At 51.8% G+C, this 20,462-nt stretch overlaps 6 protein-coding genes across 6 annotated transcripts; 3 read left to right on the forward strand and 3 right to left on the reverse strand.

Moving 5' to 3' along the window:
- Nucleotides 1-1,119: 1,119 nt before the first annotated feature.
- Nucleotides 1,120-1,341, reverse strand: N7511_010930 (uncharacterized protein; the record flags this gene model as incomplete). Its single annotated transcript, XM_057133307.1, has 1 exon — nt 1,120-1,341. One exon carries the CDS (start codon nt 1,339-1,341, stop codon nt 1,120-1,122), a length of 222 nt encoding a protein of 73 aa, XP_056981295.1.
- A 4,159-nt stretch (nt 1,342-5,500) lies between these two features.
- On the forward strand, nt 5,501-9,323 carry N7511_010931 (extracellular serine-threonine rich protein; the record flags this gene model as incomplete). Its single annotated transcript, XM_057133308.1, has 3 exons — nt 5,501-5,560; nt 5,609-5,791; nt 5,859-9,323. The coding sequence occupies 3 exons, from the start codon at nt 5,501-5,503 to the stop codon at nt 9,321-9,323; spliced, it is 3,708 nt and encodes a 1,235-aa protein (XP_056981296.1).
- A 546-nt stretch (nt 9,324-9,869) lies between these two features.
- On the reverse strand, nt 9,870-10,979 carry N7511_010932 (uncharacterized protein; the record flags this gene model as incomplete). Its single annotated transcript, XM_057133309.1, has 1 exon — nt 9,870-10,979. One exon carries the CDS (start codon nt 10,977-10,979, stop codon nt 9,870-9,872), a length of 1,110 nt encoding a protein of 369 aa, XP_056981297.1.
- A 1,633-nt stretch (nt 10,980-12,612) lies between these two features.
- On the forward strand, nt 12,613-15,069 carry N7511_010933 (protein kinase domain-containing protein; the record flags this gene model as incomplete). The annotated part of the gene is made up of 1 exon (XM_057133310.1): nt 12,613-15,069. The coding sequence occupies one exon, from the start codon at nt 12,613-12,615 to the stop codon at nt 15,067-15,069; it is 2,457 nt and encodes an 818-aa protein (XP_056981298.1).
- A 230-nt stretch (nt 15,070-15,299) lies between these two features.
- gel6 (putative 1,3-beta-glucanosyltransferase) lies at nt 15,300-16,691 on the reverse strand (the record flags this gene model as incomplete). The annotated part of the gene is made up of 2 exons (XM_057133311.1): nt 15,300-16,507; nt 16,559-16,691. 2 exons carry the CDS (start codon nt 16,689-16,691, stop codon nt 15,300-15,302), a joined length of 1,341 nt encoding a protein of 446 aa, XP_056981299.1.
- Nucleotides 16,692-18,444: 1,753 nt separating this feature from the next.
- N7511_010935 (uncharacterized protein) lies at nt 18,445-19,296 on the forward strand (the record flags this gene model as incomplete). The annotated part of the gene is made up of 1 exon (XM_057133312.1): nt 18,445-19,296. One exon carries the CDS (start codon nt 18,445-18,447, stop codon nt 19,294-19,296), a length of 852 nt encoding a protein of 283 aa, XP_056981300.1.
- Nucleotides 19,297-20,462: the final 1,166 nt, after the last annotated feature.

Consider the following 20,462-nt stretch of genomic DNA (forward strand, 5'->3'; position numbering starts at 1 on the left):
TTGATTGTCGTCTAGACACCCCCGAACCAGACATGCATCCATATTTATCCTTTTTATGGCACTTGTCTGCGGTTTTCGTTACGATTTCCACGACTTTTGGATTTACAAGATCATGATACACACGGGCGCATCTCCTATTCATTTCTGAGTCGCTGGCAGACTCGACTCCGTGGGCTGCTTCCCCCACCCCACCTTGAACTGGGCCTCAATGCTCACACTTCCTGGTATCATTGCATTTCTACTAGGCTGTACGGATTGGACTCTGGTCTGTGATGATTAGATACTGTTCCCCTACTTACCTGGCTTGCTTGTCAAAAGGTCAATGTTGGTTCTTGATATATTGAAAGGACCAGATTACTTGTCTTGCACTTATCTTTTGCATTATCTATGCTTTTCTTTTTGCTTATCTTTCTACTGGTTCTTCTTTCTCTCTCGCTTACCTTTTCTCATGGTGATACCTTTGGATCTGGAGTTGAAAATTTCATGTATTTTCGTTTTATGAGTGATGGCTATTTGTTTTCTCTTCTATTACTATCAATTTCAAAAACATTCGAAACTTATTTCTCTCTATGTATAAATATATGCAGCATGTGCATTTAGACATAATCGAGGGGTTAACGTTAAGCTTTGTGATCGCATGCATGCAGTTCGTTTGCTGCCAAGTATGTGTTGAGACTCGTTCTTGTGGGTACATGTGCCTTAATCTGGGGTGCATTATATGCCTTGCTTCATTGATAGATCAATCTACTCAAGCTTTCAACTATGTGATCTATGGACATAGAAACAAGAGTGTTCAACTTAAGCTTTCATTGACTATCTCTCTCTATCTGCACTTGGAAACTACTTCCGATATCACAATGTGCGCTCTTCTAAAGGAGCAACACGAGCATCCCCCTCATAGTCGTCCAGGTGGAGCATCATACAGCTTAGGATCTATCTTGCTTAAGATTCGAGGTTCCCTAGTGGCTCTTTGCTATTTACCGAAGGAGCCCTGAGAGAAGCTCGAAATTTAGCAATGCCGTAAATAGATGAAAGTAAACACATCTCACTCCATTAAAAGTCTGGGTTTATTTGAGTATACTGAAGCATAACAGGATCGGGGGCTTGCAGGTACACACATCAAACATTACTCAATTCAATATTGTTTGTATCCTCCAGCCACCCTTTGACCTTTTCTATCCGAGCAGCAACATAACCTAGATCCGATTCCTTCTCGTCAACCTCTTCATCATCATCTCCCCAGACGTCAACCCAAGAATGCTGATAAATCTCTTTCTCACCAGCCGCACATCCAGACATTTGAAGATAGCCGTAGATTCCACGAGTGGGATTTGTAGACATATGCTCGGTTTACATCTCAAACTCCAAGTCATCCGGAACTGGGGGAAGATCAATAGATCGTATGGGAAGCGAGACAGACTGGCAAGATAGACATTCCGAAACAGACTGCGCAGTGGAATCCCGCGTGTCAATCTCAAGATCGGAACTCAAAAGTAGGATTCCGCCCTGTATCTTGGATAGCAGATCCATTGTCAAGCTCCCAATTGTAGTCTTCGTATTTCAGAACATGGCATGTGCAGTCAACGTGAGGACGAATGTCAATTTCAGTGTCGCAAATCCTGGTCTTTCCGAAGGGTTTCCAGGCCCATGCACTCAAATGCCCATGGTTATAATGAGTATGGTTGTTCTGGTCTCTTGCACTCGGTGTTACCAAGAACAAAAGTTTGCACTCATCTTCCTTCATTATGGTATTAGTGTCCTTGTTGCGGCAATCTGGATTCATTTTCATTGTCAGAAATGTTGTATTGACCGGCATCCAGGCTTCCGCTTGAATACTGGGCCTTGCAACACTTTCTCCTTTGAGGTTGCTCAAGACAAATGAGCTAATTCCGTTGATTATGGCACCAAGCCAAATAACCCCGAGTCGTGGATTGTGTGCCGTGAGACCGTTCAAGAGATGCGTGTTATCTCTTTCCTGGCAAATTGGTGAAATTGTTGCTATGGCTGGATTCAACCATGCATCAACTAGATTACAAGGTATTGCTGGGTTGAAAATGTAGAATCCAGGGCCTCAATGAGTCTCCATGGGTTGCTGCTGCGAGTCATATAGTAGGGCAGTAAGGCTATGTAAGAATTTATCAACGAGGGTATTGGCTGCGGGCTTTGACGTGTTGCTGTTGAGGTCTTTTGGGGGTTCTCTGATAGTCTTGGAATCGGAAGAAATGTTTTCGATTCAAAAGGTTGACAATTGAAGAAAACTGCAGATAGAGCTGCAGTAGCCTGGGCATAGATGTGGTGATATATGCAGAATCGACTCAGATATTGTAAGGCTGTTGTCGAGGATGGCGGGGTAGGTTTCAATGTAGACATTGTATCCTGTTTCCTATCCTTCTTGACGTCTACTTTAATGAGGCCAGTAATCGCGACAGACCATGGCGATTCGAATATTTCGGACTTAAACGCTACCCTGATCTTCCAGGCTGGGTCTCCAGCAAGAACAGCTCGCCACCAGCAGATCTCGTCTTCACTAGAGTCTGGTGGTATCTCGACTTCAATGAAGGTGTGCTGGGTTTTCGCGGTGCTTACCTCGTCTTGTTCTCTTTCAGAATGGATTTGATATCAATGCATTCGAGTGGGAAGGTGTCGCTAAACTTGAAATCCGACGACCATTCTTGGTAGCTTTGGCGCAGGATGCGCTCGTAGGACTCTTTTTCCGGGCGGAAGGGGTCCATAGCTGTGTATATGAGAGATGATAGCAGGCAAGAGGGAAGTAGAAAAGAACAATTACTGAGAAATCCCATGCAAACAACGCACTTCAATTGACTTAGGGTTATTTGGAGAACGAGTTGTTCACCGCTCATTTGGCTGCATCTTGAGCCTCAGCTGTCCATATCATTGCATTTGAGATCATATTGACTTAACTTGAACTATTTATCGACATGGTCAACTAGGCCATTGTTGCATGGTAACCTTACTACAAGTTAGTCTATGGGCAAACAGTACCAAGCTACGAAACCTAGGTCCATCACGGGTGGTAGTCATCTATAGTGGCAATGATTGCCAGGGCTTTCTTATGATGCAAAATGGTCTAGCTTTAGGCTAAATAATTTCTTATGCATATGTCCATGATTTTATAACTTGAGTTGCACCACGCTGGCACGGCGATCCATTTCCCAAACCAGCTTAGCAGGATTAGTATTAACATATCATTCATTCAAATAAGTGTAGAAAAAGCGTTCAGACGCATATATTGCAAGAGCTTGAGTCTGTTTGAACTGACTTTGGGCTGTGAAACGAAGTCCACTAGGAGCGAGCAATATATTTCTTGGAGAGGCACCAGTTTTCGTTAAAAGAACTATTACGGGATTGACCCTGCACTGGGCGCCAAGCTGTGCAAGTTTCCCGGGCTACAGATTATGACTGCATAAGCAGAAAAAAACATAGAAAACCAAGCAAAAGAGGCGGCAAGTAAGCCTCAATGAACGCTCTACACAGAACAGTTCTCGGGGTACACCTGCACTACAACCTCATGCCATGCCGCCGCACAAGCCATACCAAATTAAGTGCTCGGCGAAACATAGCTTTACAATATAAATTATGCCTAGACTCCGGTAGAGCAGGAGTACAGCGTCGCATTCTCAGTCGGTGTGGCGTCAATGTCATTGGCTAATATTTTTAGTTAAGCGTTTCAGGTTGGACGGACTTCGGAGTCAAGCTAACAAAGCCATCGTCCGATGCCAAATATTGAATATCGAGGGTTGGAAATTGTTTCTTTATCTGAAGCTTTGAACTATCCAGTGGCAGTGATTTTACAGTTTGAATCTCCAAGATTCGAAAGCGCCCACATTCCAAGCCAAAATGCCGCAATAGAGTACAGTATCCGGGCATCGGCTTCTCGCGGAGTTACGGTATAGCACGTTTGGGCTGAAGAGCTTACTACGATTGACCCGAAAAACTGAAGTCACTCATGCTTCCGCTCATGCTCACGCGCATGTTGCATCGGCTACACAGCCGTGCAGAAATGTATCCAAGGCGAAACGGAATTGAAGCTCCGAGAGAGCTGTCAAGTTGTGATCCACCAGTGCACGTTAGCGCTTTTGGTCTGCTTCAGCCTAAAGATCCACCATGCCTTTAAACAAATCAGGAATCAAGTTGAAGGCCCGTTCAGGTACCCGACGCCACAAGTGCTAATAGACCAGTTAGGCCATTGGAGTGGGCGGGTTGTGGCACATTCTCAAGCAACTACTGTTCGAGCTTTCAGGGGTGACCCCTTACTGTAAAGAGCGTGGGAGAAAAAAAAAGACAGGGAAAAAAAACAGCAAATGTGTATATGCAGGGAATTTCCCTTGGTCCTACCTCAATCCTGTAGTTTTGTTGGTCCTTGGTGTGTCATTTTGTGATTCGCTGAACCCTGGCGCTTCGAGTGCAACAATCACAGCGCTTCTCCACAAAAGCAAAGCAAAGCTCAGAAGATCAGCGACGATCACGCACAGATAGCACCGGCAGTCAGATAGAACAGCAGTACTGTGAGGATTAGATTAACTCACGCTAACGTCTCAGGGCGAGACGCCAAGTAGCACTCCGTCTGACCGGTCGCATATAGATCCCGAAAGAAAGAAGTACCGGTTGACTGGTAGACTAGAACCATAAGAGTCATTTGAATATTATATTTGAACAGCGTGAGTGTCCACCAAGAGTTGGGCCAAGACAAAGAAGAGTTAGAACTCTACACCCACAGTAGACCCGAACTCAGCCTGGACATCCTCAATGCTTTGCAATGCATGTAGCCGAGCCGATCAAGCGCCGCTCCATTGTTCAATGCTATTTTTACTCTTCTGTATCTCTATTGGCTCAAAGAAGTACTGCATTGAGTCGACGAACATGGACCAAACCCCGCAGGCGCTCTGTCCTGCAAGCCCTAACTGGTTCTCCACCACAGCCTCTTCAGGCTGTTCCTGCACTAGTCAGCGCCGCGCCTGGAATGGATCCCAGAGTCTTCCTCTTTGGGCTGGCAAACGTTTCATAAATGTCTTCCAATTCATACCGATTGGAGGAAATCAGCGCCCCTCTCTAGTAGCATGTCTTACCTGTTCCCTAGCAGGATAGGGAAAAGGAAGACCCTTTGTGTTCATGGTCCACTATGGAGTCTTTAAGAGCGCTTTGCCCAGGACCCTGGACCATTTTCAGTTCTGTCATTGTCTTTTTCTTTTCTGTTTGGCTTTAAGCCTATTCCCACTCGTTCAGGGATTTTGGATTTCTTGTGCCACCCTCGTTAATCGTTGGCTTTCATTGACGCCTTTCATTGTTGCTGGTTAAACAATCACGTCGCACTTAGAATCACTAGATTGATTGCTCTATTTTACCGAGAGCTTATTGACATCCGACTTTATAACTATTCTTTTCTTGGCATTTCTTTCTTACTTCTTCTCCTTACCTCTTCTTCTTTCTTCTCCGGTTTCGTCTCTCACTTTCCCGTCACTCGTTATCGACGTCCTTCAACATGAAGGTTTCCTCTTTCGCCTTCTTCTCGCTTCTGGCCTCTGTCCAGGCCACTGGATCGGTATGTCACTCGATGAATGTGTAAGAATGCCCATGCTAACAGCCGCAGTACTGGGGTTCCGAGAAATGCTACTCCAGCCCTGGTCGATCCCCCAACAAGTGTAATGAGCACCAGCAGAAGGGTTTCAGCTGGTCTGATCTCGCTGCTGGTTCATTCTCCAGCTATGGTGGCTTTGAGTTCTCAGGTTTCACTTGTGGCAACGGCTTTGGCTCCAGCCTCGGCAAGCGTGGTGTAAGTTGATTTGATATTGACAGGTCAGGACATCATGATCATCTACAATGTACTGACCTTACCATAGACCCAGAAGTGTATCTCTGGTACTGTCTCTCGTGGATCCTCCAGCTCTTCCAGCTCTTCCAGCTCCAGCCATGGCTCTGGCTCCAGCAGCTCCGGCTCTTCAGCCCCTTCGTTCTCCTGTGGCTCTGAGGAGAGCGGTTTCTCTGTGACCAACTTCCACATTGCTACTGAGAAGGAAACCGAGCTGCACATCATCTACAGCATGCCCGACGGATCGACCTGCAAGAACACCGCTAGCTGCCACTCCGGCGGTACCACCGTCACCAATGACCAGTGTGGTGGTGCTACTTCCGTTCACTTCGAGCTTCCTGAGGACAGCGAGACTGAGAGCTGTGGATTCGGGATCTACAGCGTTGGCTTTGACTGCACTCCCGGTACTACTAGCACTGCTTCAGCTTCAGTCTCTGTCCCTGCCACCTCGGTGCCATACACTTCCGTTGCTGCTGGGTCTAGCTCCGTGCCCTCAGCCTCGGTTTCGGTCTCGGCTCCCTCCTCGGCCCCGTCGTCGGTTTCCCCTGTCACTACACCGGGTGCTAGCACTCCTGTCAAGATGACCACCTCGACCGTGTACACCACCAGTGAGGTCACTATCACTAGCTGTGCTGCGAGCGTCACCAACTGCCCAGCCGACTCAACTACCGTCGTAACTTCGACCATTGCTATCTCTACCACGGTTTGCCCAGTTACCGAGACTACCCCTGCCGCTGCCAGCTCCCCGTCTCTGCCTGCCGGTCCTAGCAGCGTCTTGCCTGCTAGCTCCAGTGTTGGATACTCTTCTGTCTGGTCTGGGTCCGCCAGTGAGACACCCTCAGCTCCTGCTTCCTCGGGTTCTGCTTCGACCCCTGCTGGAACTCCTTCGCCATCATCTGTTGGTGCTGTGACCACCCCTGGTGCTGTTACTACTCCTGCTCAATGGACCACCTCGACTGTGTACACCACTAGCGAGATTACCATCACCAGCTGCGCTGCTAGCATCACCAACTGCCCGGCTGACTCTACCACTGTCGTTACTTCTACTATTGCTGTTTCAACCACTGTGTGCCCTGTTACCGAGACTACTCCCGCCGCTGCTAGCTCGCCTTCCCTGCCCGGTGCCCCTAGCCCTAGCAGCGTTTCGCCTGCTAGCTCCAGTGCTGGATACTCCTCTGTCTGGTCTGGGTCCGCCAGCGAGACACCCTCAGCTCCTGCTTCCTCAGGCTCTGCTTCAACCCCTGCTGGAACTCCTTCGCCCTCATCTGTAGGTGCTGTGACCACTCCTGGTGCTGTGACCACTCCTGGTGCCGTGACCACTCCTGGTGTTACTACTCCTGCTCAATGGACCACCTCGACTGTGTACACCACCAGCGAGATTACTATCACCAGCTGCGCTGCTAGCGTCACTAACTGCCCGGCTGACTCTACCACCGTCGTCACCTCCACTATCGCTGTCTCGACCACCGTCTGCCCTGTCACTGAGACTACCCCAGCTGTTGGATCTTCGTCTGTGCCTGGTGTTCCCAGCAGCCCCAGCGGCGTTCTTCCCGTCAGCTCGCCTGCTCAATCCACTGGTCCCAGTGAAACTCCCACTCTTTCGGAGTCCGGATCCTCTCCTTCGGGCACTCCTACGGTTCCCAGCGTGACCTCTGCTGCGTCTACTCCTGCTGGCACCCCGGGTGTTCCTGGCGAGACCGTCACTACCGTTGTGACTTATGAGACCGTGACTACCTGCCCCGTGACCAACACAGTTACTTCTGGCTCCTCCACCTTTGTGACCACCTCCAGCACTGTGTCCACTGTTACTTTGACTTCTACCTCCACTGTCTGCACACAGTGCTCTGCCACTGCCACTGCTACCTCCGTTGCTGGCCAGAGCTCCGTCGTCCCATCTGGTACACCCGAGGGTTCCAGTCCCGTTGGCTCTGAGACTGCCCCTGTTTCTACCGGTCCAGCCGTCACTAGTTCCATTACCTCCAGCGTCGGGGCTGTCTCTACCCCTGCTGTCCCTCAGGGCGGAACCACCACCGTTGTGACATATGAGACTGTGACTACTTGCCCTGTCACTGATACCGTCACCTCGGGATCTTCCACCTTCGTCACTACCTACAGCACTGTTTCCACTGTCACCTTGACTTCGACTTCTTCCCTGCCCAGCTCCGTCGCCGCAGGCAGCACTCCCGCTCCCTCTGGAACTGATGTTGCTACCAGCCCGGCTCCCACTGGACCTGCTGTGACTAGCATTGTTGTTAGCTCGACCCCCACTGTTCCTGAGGGCCAGACTACCACCGTCGTTACCTACGAGACTGTTACCACCTGCCCTGTCACTGACACTGTCACCTCTGGATCTTCGACCTTTGTGACTACCTACAGCACTGTTTCCACTGTCACCTTGACTTCAACCTCCTCCATTCCTAGTTCAGTCGCTGCCGTCAGCACCCCTGCTCCCACTGGAACCGAAGTGGCCACCAGCCCTGTTCCCACCAGCGTCGGTGCCAACTCGACCCCTGCTGTTCCCGAGGACCACACTACAACAGTTGTTACCTACGAGACCGTCACTACCTGCCCCGTTACCGGCACTGTGACTTCAGGCTCGTCCACCTACCTGACTACCTCTAGCACCGTCTCCACAGTCACTTTGACCTCGCTCTCTACAATCTGCACCAAGTGCAGTGCTACAGCCACAGGCACCTCTGACGTCTCCGCCGCAACAGGTACCGCTGTCGCCGTCACTGGAACCTCCCCAGCATCGAGCCCCGCTCCCTCGGCTCCTTGCCCCAACACCGTCCCCCAGTGTATCAACACCTGGTTGAGCCTCGCACCCAAGTGCACATCCAACAGCGACGCCTCCTGCTTCTGCCCCAACACCGAGTTCACCAATAAGGTCATCTCCTGCATCCAAGCCTGGGGTGCCTCCAAGGCCGAAGTCCAGTCCGCCCTCTCCTACTTCACCGGAATCTGCGCATCCTGGGTGCCCCAGAACCCAGCCATCGTCACCGCCATCCCCTCGACCATCACCCTGGTCCCGACCGTCGTCCCCTCCGTCGCTGTCTCTAGCGCCGTCGACGCAACTGGCATCCCGGCAACCCTCACCCCAGCCGCGCCCCTCACCTCCGCCCCGGCTGTCCCCTGCACCACCATCACTTACTCCACCTACACCCTGACAGTCCCCCAAGTCAGCTTCATCACCAACACCGCTACCGGAACGGGTGTCAGTGCAGGTGCAACCATCGGCCTCGTCCCCGCCGGTCCCAGCACCAGCGCCGTCTCCCCAGCAAACACAGGCGTCGTTCCAGTGCCCGCATCCGCAACCTGGGTCACAGCCTCCGCAGGCGCATACGCTTCTGCCTCTGCCAGTGGAAGTGCCAGTGGAAGTGCCAGTGGAAGTGCCTCGGCCAGCGCCTCGCCAGTCTTCAACTCGGCGTCCAGTCTTTCAGTCGCTTCTAGTCTGATTCTGGGTTCGTTGGCTGTATTCTTTAGCTTGATGCTGTAATGGGGAAAGTCCTTGACTTTCTTTGACGGATCTAATTTGATATGGCTTCTGTGATTGCTATTTTTGTCTCTTTTCTTTTCTTTGAATTTGATTGTCTTCGTTGCTGTCCCTCTTGTTTTCTGGGCTCGCGAATTGACTGATATGGAACGGGCTGCGAGGGATGCCTTTTTGTATTGTACTTATTCACTCTCTAATTGAATGAAGATAGACCTCGTTTTGCCTTGACTTTGCTTTTAGTGAGTGAGAGTACTGTAGTGTAACCCATGTTTGCTTTGGACTTTAGATGAGCTTAAAATACGTAGGATTTGCAGGCTATCTTAGTGGATATTCATATTTCAAGGACGGCCCACTGGCAGTAGTAGAATTCAGAGACATCATATGAATCTTAGCCGGATCTGATTCAGGTAACTCAAATCCATTTTTCAGCCAGTTTGTATCATGACAGGACATACATAGTTAAAGCATAATCTCATAACAAAAGGAAATAAAGAAGCAGAAATGTCTTCATCATCACCAGCATCCCACAAATTCGTTCAAATTCCACCCTCACTCCTTCTCAGGCCGCTTCTGGTGGCTGAAGAGGGTATCATCAAGCCAGTCCATGTAATCAGGGACACCTTTCTCGATATCACGAAAGACCAAGCGGGCATTCTTGCGTCTAAGGCTGGAGATGTCGGCACAGGTGGTGTTTTGGTACTTTCCCTTCAGGTAGTGAGGAAACTGAATGACACGAATGTATCCCTCGGGACTACCAAAGTGGCTGACAACCTGCATGGCAACCTCCTGGAAAGACCTGGCCTTGCCGGTCCCCACGTTGAAAATGCCTTCGGCTTCGGGGTGGTCGTAGAACCAGCAGTTCAGGCGAGCCACATCCTCGACGTGAACAAAGTCGCGCTTCTGCTGTCCGGCTTCATATCCTGCGTACTCTCCGAACAGCTCGACTGCCTTGAACTCCATGCGCTTGGTATAGAACTGATTGATCACGCTCGCCTTGCTACCCTTGTATTGCTCGCCAGGTCCGTAGATACTGAAGAGGCGAAGACCGGCGACCTGCTGGCTGGGAATTTGCTTATTTTTGGCCACATACTGATCCAACAGGAGGTGGCAGTAGCCTTTGGGGGTCAGAGGGGCTTCTTTACCGTCGATGTCGCTGAAGCTGGGGCCAGCTCCATAGACAGAAGAAGAGGATGCATAGATGAATCGAATCTTTGACTGCTGACACCAATTGAAGACCTCCTTTCCGTACGTGAAGTAAGCATCCATCACGTCTGCACCATTGGCTTCGGCAGATACGCCGCCATAGTGGTAGACAATGCGGGTCTGGCTGAGGAACGGCTGACTGCGGCTCGTAGCCCGGAAGTCGGTGGTCTCGAGGGTGGAAGCTCTGTTACGAATGGCAGCCCGAAACTCCGCCGGCGAGATTAGATCCGTGATTTGGCAATCGGCCAGGTTGCGAAATTTGGCGCCCTCGGTACCCAGGTCATCCACAGCCACGATGTTGCTGAACCCGCGGTTGTTCAGTTCCTTGATCAAGTTCGAGCCAATGAAGCTCGCTCCTCCAGTAACGACGATCATCGTGCGTGGCTGTTCGGGCTCCGAATTAACGGGGTAAAAAACCGCAGAGGCAAGGTACTTGTATTCAGCAGTGATTTGCATGATTTGGGGACCAAGGAGAATTGGGCCAGAATGTTTGGCTCTCTTTTGCGCACGTGCGGTGAACAGGGTAACGGACAACTATTGTGGAAGGCACGATCCTGATCTCACGTGTGATGATGAACAGTCGGGGATATGCACAGAGAATCAAGCAATCCTGATACAACGGAAGCTCCTCTAGCTCTATCAAACTCCCGAGGACTACGTATCCATCATTGGTGACTGGAGTTGTGCACGGAATTCAACGATGTAGCCTTCATGACCGGTACCATAATAGCTTACACTATTACTGTAGTTTGGAGACTTCGAATAATGAACATACTTGGCCTGAATCAACCGAATCAACCGAGCCACCCTGTCCAGTAGGCTGGAGTGAGCAGAACACAAGTTAGTTCTCCGGACCGCAGACTAGCATCTGGATTGTCCACCAAATTGTTCAAGGTCGCCCGACCATACCAATTCTCTTCGGTAGAGACTTCCCGAAGAATCCATTGAAGCCTCTTAGTTTCGTCGGGGCTGTCCAGACCGAAAAAGCAGGTTCTTATCGATCCTTCCGAGTGGGCGGGGGGCCAGTAGTGTGTGTTTTGCGAACTGGGTCGTGCGTTCAGCGGAGAAGGAATCTCATCCTTCGAGCAGCTATTGTCGACGTCCGCGGAGGAGTTTGTTTTTTGGCCGCTTCTCCGTGGACCTTGTCGCCTGCATTCACGGCGGGAAGCGCGTCTGTTACCACCGAGTTGAATGCCTAGTCCAGGGACGTGGGTTGCCAATCCAGTATGCAGACTGTCAGCTGGAACTGATGGACAAGAGGTGCACAGATAGGGTGGATATCGCCAACACCTCCACTTGACCCGGCGACCAAGTATCGGAGTAGGCCGATCCACCGTTCTTGAAGGGCAAACGGTTAGCCGCGCTAGGCTATTGGGGTTCCGAGGAAACCCCGTTGCCGCTTATCATGTAGAGTCAGGTTATTCACTGTTGCAGATGACCGTCTCGGAGATGGATGACGAATGGGCTCTCGCTTCTGAGATTATCGAACGCCACTGGCTTGTCGGGCGACTGTGTTGTCAGGGGGGAGAAAATAGAGTCGGAAGATAGGAATCATAGCCCATGTACCGACATGACTGCATTAACTCTGCTGGATAGATCTCAGCAGACCCAATAATTGAAAGACTCCCTTGCAATACAATAGAATCATGAACATCAATAGCACTAGTTCCTGGGCTACATATGACAGTGGAAATCCATGAAGATCTGCTCCTTATCTCGTTAGTAACAAACCCCCGAAGATAAGCCAACCGGGCAAGATTGGCTGACGCGGAGGCTGTGAACAATGTCCTAGTGAAAGCACTTTACTTCACACTGAAGATGCCTACATGAATTGCTTTCAGGACCGGCACTGGTGGACGGTCCTCGGTTCATCTGATCGTGGCACTATTGGACACTTCCCCTTGCCGTTGAGATAAGCCTTCTCGCGACACCCAGTAGGCGTCTCGTATAGTCCACAACTCCAGTGGTCCCAAGGTTTAAACGTGAAAAAAAAGAAAGGCTGACAGGGGTCGCAACGTCCGGAGCTCCGGTGTACACGTCTACTTATATCGGCCGTCGTCCAGACTTCTCCAATGCGTATGCTCACACCATGTCTCAACCCACAGAGACCGCAACCTCCCTCTGGTGGCCCGAGGAGCGCATCAAAGCCACCCTAGACACAAAGTACATTGTTAGTCGGCTGCGACAGGACAATATCCCGCGGCTGTTTGAACTGCCGCGATGGGGCGAAGGGCTGACCAGCGAGACCTATATGGAATACATCCTGCTGAAGGCCGGTCGACTCTTTCTGATTCTCGATGCAATTGGCATTCCCGATCGCATCTTTACTCTGGTAGATGAGTCATGCGATGATGATGATCTGCCAATTGCCGAACATAGTGTCGATCTCCTGAAGCTGTGTCCCCATGGGGATGACATGAATCTCGATACCCGCTTTTTCCATGCGCAATGGCGGTTTTTGGTTCGGGGAATCGGGGAGAGTGACCATGTGGTCTATACAGAGAACGAAGGCGTGCCGGTCGAGGTGGTGCGCTCTCATACGGGTACAGGGCTGCATGGACGTGATGAGACCGTGGACAAGGTGGTGCTGGCGGGCTCGGTTTGCCGAGTTTATATGCGCACCCAGGTGCAAGTCGGGGGTGCACCGCACTTCTTCTCCTCGGCGGAGGTTCTTGCGGAGATCCGCAAGCTGAGGAAGCTATCTCATGAGCATCTCATATCAGTCTATGCCTCATACCTCAAAGATGACAGTGTCAGCGTGCTCTTTACCGGGGCCACGGCGGACTGGACTTTGCACAGCTTCCTGACTGATGAGCCCTCGGCGTTCAAACGATTGTCCAAAGAGCAACGTCGACAGACACTCATCGTCTGGCCTCACTGTCTCACCTCAGCAGTCGCCTGGCTCCACGCCCGTGGCCAATCCCACGGGGCAATCCGTCCATCCAATATCTACGTCGACGCCAACTATCACATTTGCCTGGGCCAGTTCCAAGCTCTAGACTCCCTCCTAAGTCCCCCACACGTCAACGACCTCGAGGCATACAACTATTCAGCACCAGAGCGCTGGGTCCGGCCTCCAGCACCAGCAGCACCCCCCAAACCAGCACCACCCCCAACAACCTACCTCCAATCCGGTGGACGAACCAAACGGCGACAAAAGCCCGCCCGCTTAGCCCTATCTCCTCTCAATGAAAGCCCACCGTCTTCGACAGAAAACCCACGCCCAGACTCGGCTGCTTCCAAGGGCACAGTGATCCGCATAGGACTACCCGGATCCCCATCCCGCTTCTCCTTCGCCTTCTCCTCATCCTCCTCCTCCTCAGGCACATCATCAACAGCCTCATCAGGAGCCACAAACACAACAATGAGCCCAACCCAACCCCAAAACAGCAAGAAAACCAGACCGTCCTTCTGGCCTCTCAGATCCAAAGCAAGAACCTTCCTCTCCTCCTCCTCAATATCAGGCTCATCATCCTCAACGGGCTCCTCCACAACCTGCTCCTCAACTTCTTCAATCCCACCAACCTCCCCCTCCACCACATCCCTCGCAACAAACCCCTCCCCAACAAACACCCTCCACCCAGGCTCGTCTTCCCTCCGACACTCCAAATCCGCCCAATCCCTCACCCCCTCCTTCCGCTCCTACAGACCCCCAACCCCCCATTCCACCCTCTCCACCCCAACCCAAAACCCATCCTCCAAGGAAATCCCCAAAGACGCCCCAGCAGACCTCTTCTCCCTAGCCGCCATAACCCTAGACATCCTGACAGCCCTGCACAAACGCACCCTCAGCTCGTTCTCGACGCACCGCTCCGCGCGCAACAGATCGGCCGGCCGAGGCGGCGGAATGGCAGATGCCTCCTTCCATCTCCCCCGCAACGGCGTCCAGGTTCAATCGTGGATTGCCTTGCTGGAGGGCGATGCGTTGAAACGCTGTCGGCGGGACAGGAAGTCTGATCGGTGTTTCTGGGCTGTCCCGCGCATGTTGATTGTGGTGCGTGCTATGCTTGATGGGGATGGGTTGAAGCGGCCGACGGCGAAGAGGGTGAGGAGGTGCTTTGGGGGTGCTGTGAAGATTGGGTTTGGGGCGGATGGTGTTCATTGTGGGAAGGGGGGGAATGGGAAGATGGATAGTGGGAAGGTTAAAGGGGAGAAGGAGAGGGTTGATGATGGTGGTGGTGGTTATGGACGGAATTTAGAAGTCATCGGGGAAGAAGGTGGTTTCGGTCCAGGGTCTGGCTATAGATCTTCTTCTGTTGCGCCGGCTTCGATTGCACCTTCTATGGTTCCCTCGGAATCAGCGTCGGAATTTGATTTCGGGTTTGATGATACGGGCAGTGGGACGGAGAGTGTGGATGATGACAGTGAAGCCGAGACAGAACATGAGCGTGGACAGGGACCTCAGATCAAGATCGAGGAAGACAGTGACGAGGATGTTTCAGACGACGAACCTGAAATTCATGTTGATCGGGTTTCGCCTCAGTTGTATTTGCCGGATTTGGATATGAACATTACTGGGATCGAGGGATTGACGTTTACTAATTAGTTTCATGTTTATATGTATATCTTGGCGATGTTGATGGGAATGTACGATTATGTCTGATGACACTCAATACTGACAGTAATAATTTATATTCATTTGTGTACACGAGAAAGACAGACCTTGTAACATAACCTGTATGTCGACAAAAGACGCCAACTGTTTCCGTTTTATGCAGTACTTTGAACGTTCTATCGGAAAGTCATGGATGCATATCAATACAACTCGCAATGCAATCACAGCCAAAAGGCAAGAGCACCGAGCATGCCGGAGAGGACAATGGAGCCAGTGAGGAGGCGCTCAGTCATGGGGGAACTGGCGGTCACTGCAAAAGCAGCACCCTCCTTGGTCGACGAGGCAGTAGCAGCCGACCCAGTGCCGCTAGCACCACTGCCACCAGTGGTTGTGGCGCTGGAACCGGAGCCCTTCTTGTAGGTCTGGCCGAGAGTGGGAAGGGGAGAGCTGGGGTCCACGTCCCAGCCACCAGAGGTCGAGGCAGGGCACTCAATAGACAGGCCAGTGGCTGACTTCTTGTAATCAGAGAGGGCAACACCAGTCGGGTTCAAAGTGGCCCATTGCGACTTCAGGTTGTCAAAGTCCGGCGACACCGGGGTCGGGGTACCCTGACGGGTGAAACCATCCTCGATAAAGGTGGCAGTGGCGGTAGCAGCCTTGACACTGGGGCCGTAGCTGACCAAGCCGTAGTCGTTGGTCTCTTCAAGCCACTCGTAGATGATAGATCCAGACCAAGTATCGGCCATCTTGTCACCAAAGATCGCAGACTGGTCATCGAAAGTACGAGGCTTGGGAGTGTTGCACCCGGTCTCGGAGAAGAAGATAGGAATGGGGTAGTCCGTGGCATTCTTCTGCAGCATGTCGTAGCCGGACTGCGAGTAGCTGGAGTCACCACACCACTCATAGGCATTGAGCGAGTAGAAATCCAACCGCTCTGAAGCATTCTGAGAGCAGCCGAGGTAGTTCTGAAGCATGGGTCTCAGATCGGCAATGTCAGCAGCAGAGTAACCAACGGGGATCTCGCGATATCCCTTCTGGTCACGGTATGCCTTCACGTCGCGGGCAGCGGCCAAGACGTACGGAGCAGCCGCGGAACCCTCCGCGGTGGTGAGGACCTCATTTCCAACCAGGACACCAGCGGTGTTCTCGTACTTTTGGAATTCATCAAGAACATCCTTGAAGCGATCAAACTGGGTCTGGTTCCAGTGGGGCGCGGTCTGCTCGATCTGCGTCGTGAAAGTGTCCAGATCAACCCAGAGGTAGATCCCGGCATCGGCCAGAGCAGTCATGCAACCCTTGTGGTTGGCACTGGGATCAACATGGTACACCCGGATGGAGTTGGTGCCCAGCTCGGCCATGCGGGCGATGTCGCGCTTGCATTGCGCCGTGTCAACCAATGGGTCCGAGGGTGTCAGCTGATAAGCAATACCTGGCGGCGTCAGTTTCTCTGCCTATGCGACGGAGTGGAAGTGAGGTCTACCCTTGATGTAAAACTGAGTGCCATTCTCATAGAAGAATTTGGACCCGACAGCCGAAATCGTCGGGACGGCATTGACTGTGGCGTGCAAACCAGCCAACAGGAATGGCACCGAAAGCGCCAAGGAAGACAACATGATTATGGAGTCAACGGGGTGGAGTATTTCGAAATTGAAGGCAGTTCACTTCATTAAATGAGAAAGAAAGTGGAATCTCTGCAATTATGGTCAATTGACCTGAAAGAAACGGCAGGTGCAATCAGGACAGGAACAAAACAGAAACTTTAGAAACTTCGGGGGTGAACTACGGAAATGAAAGCCACTGCAATTCCTTGATTTGAGCCAAATTACCTGCAGGGTGAGCTAGCGTGCTTCATTCTTGTGGACATGCCAGGGATAACTATATGATCTCAGCAGGATCCCATTCCAATACTCCAACACTAAGTATGAGCCATAGTCCGACATCAATGGAAGAAAGAATTGGCATTTCACTTTCTAGACCCAAGACTGACTCTGCAGATGAAACAAATTCCCCCAATTGTCAGCCGTTTAGCCTAGCCCTAACCCCAATCACGTGGTCCAGCCTTGTATCGTTAGATCACGTTAGATCACGTTAGATCACGTTATATCATGTTATATCATGTTATATCATGTTAGCCCTCACTTCACGTTGTCAGGTCGACTACAGCTGTACTGTACACTCGATATCACCTGGTAATGATACCCCAATCTCTGCACTGACCGAGATTATATATGTCACCTTACTCGGTACCCGGGTGAACGTTAATGTACTCCCCTGAGCCCGGAATCAGCCGAGTCCCACACTATAAAAAGACTAGAGATTGAGGCGTTGAGACATTCGCTATTTGCGTTCAACAGATAACGTAAATAACCAAGTCAGTTTCACTGCCATCTTCTGTATTCCCATCGGTACTCCCACAGTACACACGTACCGTTAGCATGCAAATTGCTTGCATTGTAAACCCTGCCAATCCCTACTCTTCTGGCTCTAGACGACCCCCTCCTACAGTGTACCCACTGGGCTCTAACGGGGGAAAGATAGACAACAAACCTGGCACACGGCTTGCGATCATCGGCAGTTTCCCAATTTTTTCGATGTTTGATTTGCCCAGTCGCGAGGGCACCAGCAACCACCTGTACAGTACCGTAGACCGGCAAGCGCAGGTAATCTTTGTTGGGCAGCTAAGCCGATTCCCGATCGGGCTCAGAATAGGAGTCTGAGACCCCTATCTTTCCAGAAATCAACGCTAACAGAACGCCATCGCTCTTTTTTAAATCTCCCACGAGCCACGTTACCCCACTGGACGGTCTTCGGCGGTCGCCCTGGGGCTAGAACGGGGGCCCTAGCGATAGAGTAGAGCCCCTATCACCGGTGAGATCCATGAATGACAAGATATGTATGCTACCTGGAGATGTGGCAGAGGCTGAGAGGGGGCTGATAGCTGAGTATACGAGACAAGACACTTTCTCCCATCTTAAATATAGATGAGGCGAGAGCGAAGAAGAGAATAAGCTTATGTAGACCTGTAACCGTAACATGGATGTGCAAGTCCAGACTCTCGCCAATCTCCACCCTCCACCCATTCCGGTCCAAGTCCGCCAATAACAAACGCCATTGGCGAAAGTGTTCGTCAGCTAGTGGAACCGAATTGCGATCGACTGCTTTTACCCTGGACTGTGTGCCCCCCCCAAAACGGGAGGCAAGCCTGATCTGCGACCATGACGTTTCCGTAAAGGGGGGAACTATATTATTCTCTGATGCCCGCATCCGGTCCTCCTTGGACCCTTATGCCTCCCCCTATGTACAGCCTCATCCGACATTTTTACATGTATAACCTCACCGATCGTGATTGATCACTTCGACTGCACCATGTCGTCCCCATTTCAGATCCCCTTGCAAGCTCAACTCGAGCTAGAGCACAACGAAGCCTTCTGCGCCATGCGCGAACAACTTCGCAGACAAGAATGCGGTATGGAACGACCAAGCTTCTGCACCGCCCATCGCCACTCCTGCACCACCACCGAACAAGAGACCTTCCGCCTCCACCGCGACATCATCCACACTCTCCTCGTCCCCCTCTTCCTCATCAACCACCAAGCCGAGCGTGTCGCAGCCCGCACCCTCCCCAGCAAGCGCGCCGCCGAACCCGAACGCGCCTTTCGGGGCGAAGCCCGCAGCGCCTTCGCCTGGCTGAACTGCATTCTCACCGAGGAACACGACTGGTACCTCACAGCCCGCTGCCCGGCCTGCATCGTCCTGCACGTTCTCCACTCCGAGCCCACCATCCGCTTTGTGACCGTCGCCTCCCAGCTCGCGGGTGCGCGCTCTGCATTCCAGTGCTGGCTGACCGCACTCGAAGTGGCCGTCTGTGAAGATCCCTTTTGGGGGGATGCCTTCTGGCCCGATATCGAAGAGCGCGCCTCTCGCCTGACGGAGGGCGTCCAGGAGCTGGTTCGGCAGTGCTACGAGCTGCGTGCGACTCTCGATGACCCGTCTCGCCCGATGCCATCCATGGCCAAGTCCTCTCTGCCGACTTATGGCCGCTCTGCGTCTTGCACTATTCCCCTGAAGCCTTCCAGCTTTGCGCGGAAGCAGGTCCGTCTCACCCGCGAGGAGCAGAAGTATCGCTCCTCGCTTTGGGGCTGTTCGCAGGATTTGCGACCGCCTCTGGCAGGCTGTACTACTGCGACTCAGTCTCGGCGCCGGTCGCTGACTTCTTGAGGCGGTCCTCGTGGGCTATGTAGCTCTAGTGGCAAACGCCCTCTAGAGCCCGCATATGCAGTTTTACCGACCTTTTTTTGGTGTTTTCGCCACTCCTAGTGGACGAAACCCTCTTGCCGACCGATTTGTTTCGGGCTGGCTCCCAGCAGTGTTGCCCTACCCACACGCACACATGCACACACACTTCCCGATCGGGCCCAGGCCAGTCTCCAGGCCAGTCTCCGAGGTTCTGGATAAAGTTCCTCGCCTCTTCAGGACCCGGGAATCGGGTCCCGAGACACGCGACCGATCTCATCACGCAAGGGTTTCGGATCTGGAGAAGAGCCGTTATTCGTGATGTCAGATCTAGATCCATGGATTTGTTCTCTCGGCTGCGATGTGGTACCGGGATCGAGATTGGCTCTCTGGCTCTAGAGATACTTTATCTTCCTTCTCATTAGATATTAGTATTATTATTTTTTAATCTTAATCCTATTCTGCAGCAGTGTGATTTCCCGAAATGTAGCATGTAACATCACGCAACTCTATTGTACGAGTACGCGTGGACGATTCGACATGAAATTAACGGGTGGCAAGTCACTCAATCTGAGACTGGTGGAGTATTCCGGAGATGGAAACTGGGCATCAGAACCAGATCGAGGCGCACGGTGGAAATGAGCCCTGGACTTGTACACGCGAAGTCTGTCAGTCCACTTCAGGGTCCGGGGAAATGCGAACTTCCTGCGAACCCTGAACAAGAATAGATGTGGAGAGAATAAGATTTTCTGGGCAGCAGCAGAGCATGTGCCCAACCCCTCTGTGGGAGATCGAATACCGTAACGAAGTAATCGAATATCACTGAATCACCAAATAACAGGATTCAGGATCCAGTATCCAGTAACAGGATCCTCTCCACCCCAAGTCAGAAGGGCAATATGTGGCAGTCTGGTTCAGGTAATGAGTTCATTTATGTGGGAGCCTTCCGACACTCAACTCGATGCAGAACCGAGAATGATCGCCGCCCCGTGGAGCTAACGAAGCCACCGGTCGCTCTAGACTACACATTTTTAGCACTGGCCTTTCAGCAAGACAGAGAATTGGAGAGGAGTAGGAGGGGGGGGGGGGTAATTTTGACAGTTGAGATGAATGCCGTTAATCTACTTGACTCTCGACTCCCTTCACACGCT

This window comes from Penicillium nucicola (assembly GCF_028828085.1).
Source record: "Penicillium nucicola strain IBT 29836 chromosome Unknown utg000010l, whole genome shotgun sequence".
Classification (NCBI taxonomy): Eukaryota; Fungi; Ascomycota; class Eurotiomycetes; order Eurotiales; family Aspergillaceae; genus Penicillium; species Penicillium nucicola.